This window comes from Penaeus chinensis, chromosome 5 (genome assembly GCF_019202785.1).
Source record: "Penaeus chinensis breed Huanghai No. 1 chromosome 5, ASM1920278v2, whole genome shotgun sequence".
Lineage (NCBI taxonomy): Eukaryota > Metazoa > Arthropoda > Malacostraca > Decapoda > Penaeidae > Penaeus > Penaeus chinensis.
The window spans coordinates 34,568,310-34,575,809 of record NC_061823.1 but is presented as its reverse complement, the minus strand read 5'-3'; the positions used below and the strand labels follow the sequence as shown (position 1 = coordinate 34,575,809).

At 37.9% G+C, this 7,500-nt stretch overlaps 1 protein-coding gene across 1 annotated transcript in view; it reads left to right on the top strand.

The window, feature by feature from the left end:
* LOC125025714 (serine-rich adhesin for platelets-like) overlaps nt 1-7,500 on the top strand; it is a 171,133-nt gene that overhangs the window by 6,127 nt on the left and 157,506 nt on the right. Inside the window, exon 2 of the mRNA XM_047613863.1 lies at nt 5,681-6,068. Within this exon, the coding sequence (XP_047469819.1) occupies nt 6,066-6,068 (3 nt within the window). The 5' untranslated portion in view covers nt 5,681-6,065. The remainder of the gene's footprint in view (nt 1-5,680; nt 6,069-7,500) is intronic.

Genomic DNA, 7,500 nt, shown 5'->3' with positions numbered 1-7,500 from the left:
CCATGTATGAGATATATTCTCGGAAAATAACATTCCCGCTGATAACCGGTTGTATTTCCGTGTAACGTTCAAAGACATGAACTTTAACAACAGCGTTCTTAACTTTATCTACTTGCCCCTTTATTGGTTGTTTCTCTCGTTCTCTTTCTCTTGTTTCTCTGTGTCTCTTATTCCCCTTCCAGACTGGCATTTCTCTGATCCCTCTTATCTGTTATTTCCCCTCGTTATCGGTTTCTCTCTCCCTCTCCCGGGACACAAGGGTTGTTGCAGTCATTCTTGTCTCTCTATCTCCCTCTCTCTTTATCCGTATTTCTGCTTCCTCTCCCTCATTTTACAACCTCTTCCCTCGCTCTGGCCTAAGCTTCTCATCCTTCTTTTTGTCTCTCTCACTCTACCCTTTCCATATGACATCACCATTTCTTTTGACATCCTATCGCAGCTCGACCTCGTTTGAGCCCCCACCTTTCGCCTCGCTCCTCTATATGACCTCTGACCTTGCACGGAAAAATAGAGTTACATTACGTTCACCAAGTTAAAGTTAGGATCAGAGGGGAGTATTGGCCTATTTTAACGCCCTATCCCATTTCGACCTCGCTTAAGTCACACCCTTCACCTCACTCTTCTAAATGCCCTCTGACCTTGCTCGGGGAAAACGTTACATTACGTTCGCCATGTTAGAGTGAGCGTAAGAGGTGAGTATTGGCCTCCCTGGCATAAATCAGTAATGAAGGTGTGGCGTGAAATGTCCCCAGAGGCGCTTTGTTGCCACGCTGACAAGACGCTAGTATATTGATGTTGGATGGGCGGGTGTTCTGCAGGTAAACAGTTATACCGCTTGTAAATGAAGAGAGACAGAGGTAATGATCAATTATTGACAGATTTATTCGTAAAGAGAAAGAGATAGAAGCTTAAATGGACCCAAGGATCAATAAACACACATACTTTGCCACCAAAAAGATGGCTATTTTTAAACAAAAGGCCTTTCCCATACTAAATATAACATGAAAGTTCAGGGATATGAATAAAACACTAGTTTTGATCATGTCTTCTTCCCCCTCCCTCCTTCCCACAGCCCTTACCTCTACCTCTGTGGTTTCAGTGCCCTTTAAGGCGGGTCTGACTCGCTCCCTCGCTCTCATAGGCTAACTCATTCTGTCTGCCTGTCTCTGTGTTTCTCTCTCTCTCTCTCTCTCTCTCTCTCTCTCTCTCTCTCTCTCTCTCTCTCTCTCTCTCTCTCTCTCTCTCTCTCTCACACACACACACATACACTCTCTCTCTCTCTCTCTCTCTCTCTCTCTCTCTCTCTCTCTCTCTCTCTCTCTCTCTCTCTCTCTCACACACACACACACACATACACTCTCTCTCTCTCTCTCTCTCTCTCACACACACACACACATACACTCTCTCTCTCTCTCTCTCTCTCTCTCTCTCTCTCTCTCTCTACCTGAGTCTTTCACTCTTTCCCTTCCAAATGTAACCAACATGCCCCCCTCTCTTTATCTATATTTCCTTATCCAAGCTTTCCTTCCCTCCATTCAATCATCCCTCCTCTCTCCATCTAACCATCCCTCTCTCCCTCCCATATCTGTCCATCCATACATCCATCCCTATTTCTATCTACCCCTTCCTCCCTTCATATATCCCTCCCTCTCTCTCTCCTCCCTCCATCTGTCCCTCCCTCCCTCCTACCCATCTGCCCATCTCTTCCTCCGCCTTCTCTCTCTCTCTCTCTCTCTCTCTCTGTCCCCATCTTCGCCCGTTTTTTCTTCCTCCCTTAATATGTGTAGATTCAGAGTCGTTCCCCCCGGTCGCTCTTAACGATTCAGCCGACGTTTATCTGGCACTTCTGGCTCTCATCCCTTCTCACGTGAGGTTGCTGAATGGCACTGTTAGAATTTGTCACTTGACCTCCTACGCTGAAGTTCCTCTCCTCCTCTTCTTTCTGCTTTTATTCTGTATCTCTCTCCCCATTTGCTATTGTTTTTTTGCTCGGATTTCCCTTACCTTTTACTGTCTAACTTATATCCAATACACACACACACACGCACACAAAACACACACGTGTGTGTATGTGTGAACATATATATTCATGTTTATTAATAAACTGCCCATAAATATATATAATCCACAGGCTAGTTGTATAACAGCTTCATCTCAGCCATTCATATTGCTTTACAAATAAAATTCAAACAAATGTTTCTAAAACCTAAATATCAGATTTCTTTTTTACCATCGTCTCCACATAAATAAAAAATCAACTTCTAAAAGCCTTTGAAATTAGGTATGCAAGAGTCAAAGAATCTACGACGAGTCACTATGCTTCTTCGAAACTGGATTATACTATTCCAAGATAATATATATATATATATTTTTTTCAACTCCATCTCTTCAAAAAATGGAAGCAAAGTTGTAGTGGTGCAGTAACCAAACTATTTGGAAATACAATATGATTATTCAGACACAAAGTTATATCTATATTTATTTTAGAAACGGCGTGCTAACTTGTGCACAAACAACTGTGTGTGTATTCACACGAGGGAATCATACCTTTAACCTCTGCAAATGCCATCAAATATGATGAACTTAAACCATGACAGCTTACATATTGCTCCATACTCCCCATCTGGTCCACCGACTGACACAGAACCTTAACACTTTGGATCTGATTCGCATAAATATCATCAGGGAAAGATTTATGAACTTAAGTCAAATTCAGGGAGAGATGAATCTACTTCATTCAAAATCAGGGAAAGATGAATGTACTTTAGTCAAAATCAGGGAAAGATGAATACACTTTAGTCAAAATCAGGGAAAGATGAATGTACTTTAGTCAAAATCAGGGAAAGATGAATGCACTTTAGTCAAAATCAGGGAAAGATGAATGCACTGTAGTCAAAATCAGGGAAATATGAATGCTTTTCAACCAAAATCAGGGAAATATGAATGCACTTTAGTCAAAATCTGCACACTAAAAAAGCACAATTTGAAGCACGTGGGGATTGGCCAAAGACCCTCGCATTTAGGGGTCCCACGCTAACCTCGATGGAATAGGTTGGATCATCAATTAAAATAAGATTTACTCAGCTTGTGGAATGCCGCGACCTGTTTCGATTTGTATACAATATAAAACAAGTCAAACAATATATTAACGAAAATAAGCTTCTAGTTAGTGGGGGAACCATGTGAAAGTAATGGGAGATATTGGTGCAGGTGAACCGGAAATGGAAACGAGGCATTCAGATACGTAGGAAAATACTCATTACTGCAAGAGATTTCATTACATGTACACACACACACACACACACACTCTCTCTCTCTCTCTCTCTCTCTCTCTCTCTCTCTCTCTCTCTCTCTCTCTCTCTCTCTCTCTCTCTCTATCTATCTATCTATCTATCTCTCTATCTCACTCACACTCACACACACACGCATATATATATATGTGTGTGTGTGTATGTAATATATATATACACACATATGTATCTATATGTGTATATATATGTGTGTGTGTGTTTTTTTTCCTTTCTTTTTCATTTTCCTTCAGCTAAAGTTTTCCTTGGCACTTTGGACAGTAGTCGGAACTGTTAGATTTCAACATGTGTCCAGAGTTTGCTCGTACCTCCAGAGGATTATTACGGCATATATATATGTGTGTGTGTGTGTGTGTGTGTGTGTGTGTGTGTGTGTGTGTATTTACACACACACATACATATATACATATGCTGTAATAATCTTCTGGAGGTACAATCAAACGTTGGAAAAGTGTTGAAATCTAACAGTTGCTGTTACTGTTTCAAGTGCCGAGGAAAACTTTAGCAGAAGGAAAATGATAAGAAAAACATTGTCTGATCAACATCAGGCGCCATGCTATCTCCTCCAGAAATAATCTCCCTCGAACATAATTCTGCATCATTCCTTAGTTTAGTGATTATTTTGTAGTAGACTTTGTACATTCTTGGGGGCGCCTTTGCAGTGTTTTAAGATATTACCAAAGAGTAATTGTCTGTTTGGGAAGGCCCTGTTCATATATATAAATATATATATATATATATATATATATATATATATATATGTGTGTGTGTGTGTGTGTGTGTGTGTGTGTGTGCATGTGTGTGTGCGTGTTTATACACATATATATATATAGATATATACATATATCTGTGTGTGTGTATATATACACACACATTTCCTCTTGCTAAAAGCCATCGTGACTAAATCTAATTGGTATCAAGGAAAACAATAAAAGAACACAATTGTAACAAAATCATTCACATTTATCAGGATCCAACAATAAACATACCATATACACAGTCAATAACAAAATGTCCAGCCATGCCTACGTCACCTGAAATCCGCGAACGCCAAATAACGCCATTTTATCACACCCAGACGGATTTCGCAGCCATTGTTCGCCTTTTCCAGATCCTCCGAAATCGTGCTTGTATTCTGACGTTAATGTGGAGAGTGTGTTTCTCTGTTTCCCGTGCCTGTCTCTGTCTAGCGTTTATTTCCCTCACTTTGTTTCTGTCTATTCATCAGTCTTTATATCTATCTCCATCTGACTGTCTCTAACTCTACTTATCTCTATATGACTGTTTCTAACTCTTATCTCTATGTATCTGTCTCTAACTCTATTTTTATTTGCCTGTATCTAACTCTATCTCTATCTGCCTGCCTCTAACTCTATGTCTATCTACCTGTCTTCAATATGCTGTATATAACTTTATCTCAATCTGCCTGCCTCTAACTCTGTCTATGTCTACCTGTCTCTATATGCTTATGCGTGTCATACCGTATTTCGTACATTCATCTCCCTATCATTTGGCTATCTCTATGAAGCCTTCGTGGTCTAGCTTTCCTCTATATTTTCAAATTACACTCGTGCCCCTCATTATCATAGGTCTCGTTCCTAAAAAAGAAAAAGAAAAAAACTAAACAAGCAGGTAGATTGAAATAAATAAAAAGAAAAGGAATCAAAATAAAAAATATATATATGTAGCATGAAAACCTCGTGAAATATGACCATTCTTGCTGCAAAACATTTGCCGACAGGCCGAGGGAAAACAGTATGGAAAACGGTCACCAGCGTCGGAGGTTTTACATTACTACTCCAGAATTCCAATGCGGAGGAAATACCATGCAGTCTGGAAGGAAGGGAGTGAAGGAGAATTATCATCAACGCGATTTTGAGGATAAATACGTGTTTTTTAGGCTTTGGTTTGATTTGAATAGATTGAAGAATCGGTAAAATAGGTAATGGATGTAGAAAAGCAGTTAGTTTGACTCTCTTATCCTCGCTATTTTTATCAAAGAGAGAAAATGTCAATCTGCATATTTCAAGTATGTGTGTGCGAGGGAGAGAAAAAGATGACAAAATACACAGACAGGTAGGTAGAATGATAGGCAGAGAGGAAGACATAGACAGATAAATAAACCAACAGGCAGGTAAGCAGATACAAGGATAGATAGACAAAGAGAGTTACGTTCTTTACAATTCCATCTCGCTTATACATAAAAAAATAAAAAAAATCAGATCCACACGCACGCTGGCACGCAAACACACAAAAGGACACCGCTTATTTCTTCTAACCTAAACAAGTTACCTGGGAACTAACTTGGGGTCCGTGTTTTCACAAATCTTTACGTTTCTCCCCACCTAAATGCCCATTTCTTTTGCGAACAGCTTCGACTTGCCCAAGAAGATGCTTTCTTGATAAAAAAGGTTCTATAACCCCGATAAACAGAAATAAGTGAGGAAGAAAGAATGGACGAAGTGTCGATATATTAAAAAAAAAAAAAAAAAAAACGGAAAGCGACAAGGAAGCGAATAGAAAACGGAAATCAGAGAAAAAGCTGAATTAATGGCTTTAAAGTGCCTATCTCACGGAGCATGCCCACAACACGGGCAAGAAGAGTGCGCCTACAACAACTAGAGAGAAAGAGAGGAAGGAGAAATTTTGATAAATGGAGGCATGGATGATAATTATAATAATTATCTTCATTTTTGTATTTCTCTGCATCGTCTGCTGCATCATATGGCACTTCTTTCTTGAGCAACACTGAGCAAAATGGTAAGTGAAAACAAATCTTATGTTCTGTATATTTACCTGATGCTTTACTTTATTGTTAACTTTAATTCAAAATTCACATCTATATCCATCATTTTTTTCATGATACTGATACAGTCACAATCAGTTAATGATTTTACTATTAATGTCTTCAGTCTCATTAATATTTCATGATTTTTTTATGATAATCAGTTTTATAATAAACACCTTGGTCTCTGTTATATTCTTATGGCAAGAGTGCTATACTTTAATTTCTTTTTCATTAATATCTATGCATTTATATATTAATCTATTTATATAATAATCACCACCATCATCATCTTTATCATCACCATCATCTTCATCATCATAATCATCATCAACATCATTATCATCATCATCATCTTCATCATCATAATCATCATCAACATCATTATCATCATCATCATCATAACCATCATCATTATCATCACCATCACCATAATTATGATTATTGCTTAGTAGCGATTAACCTACCACTTAACCGAATATATAATTGTATTTCAAACAGTCAATTATCATATCATCATCCTCATCATCATCATCACCTGTCAGACTTTTATCAATCAACCTGCAAAGTGCATTTCGTGGTTTCACAGCCGCGCCTTATGTATATATGGCGTAGCTCCTTTTATTCAACATTTTTCCTTTTTCATTTACATAAAAAAATGGATACGTGTATGTTTATGTATTTTCCGTATGTATATTAGTATGTGTTTACCTTAGTTTGTGTGCGGGTGTGTATGTGTGTGTGTGTGTGTGTATATATATATATATATATATATATATATATATATATATATATAAATAATATGTTATTTATTCCCTCCATACACTTGATTTTACCATATGACATACTACTAGCTACCTTTTAATTAAATTTTGATTTACTTCTTGTCCTAATAAAAATAAAAAATAAATCAGTTTCGCTTCTCCCTTTTCTCTTTTCTTCTTTCAATTCTTTGTGCTATTTCAAGTGATTATCCTACTTCAAGGTACAACCAAGCCATTAAGAATACTTAGGCTACAGCGTAAGTCTCATAATTCAAGATCCTCAGCTATACCACAAAAAAAATATTATTGTTGACGAAAATACAAAAAAAAAAAAAAAAAAAAGGGTGAAAGAAATTTTTGAATCACTTTGTAAGAAAGGATTTCCTGGGATTTAATTTGTAAGTTCTAAACGATCGACTTAATCCAAAAGAAATCGGGACAGTCTCTATGAAGTGGAGAGTGAACGGAGCCCTAAAAGACGGTGGAGGCGATCGCTAATGGGATTTTCTGTTCCTTTTTGTTTCGTTTTCATGGTTTCTTATTAAGGACGGAGAGATCTTATGAGGGGGAAAGGAGTTAATGCGAAAGAAAGAGAGACAGAAAGAGAGAGAGCGTGATCGGCTTTTTCTTTATTGCAATTTAA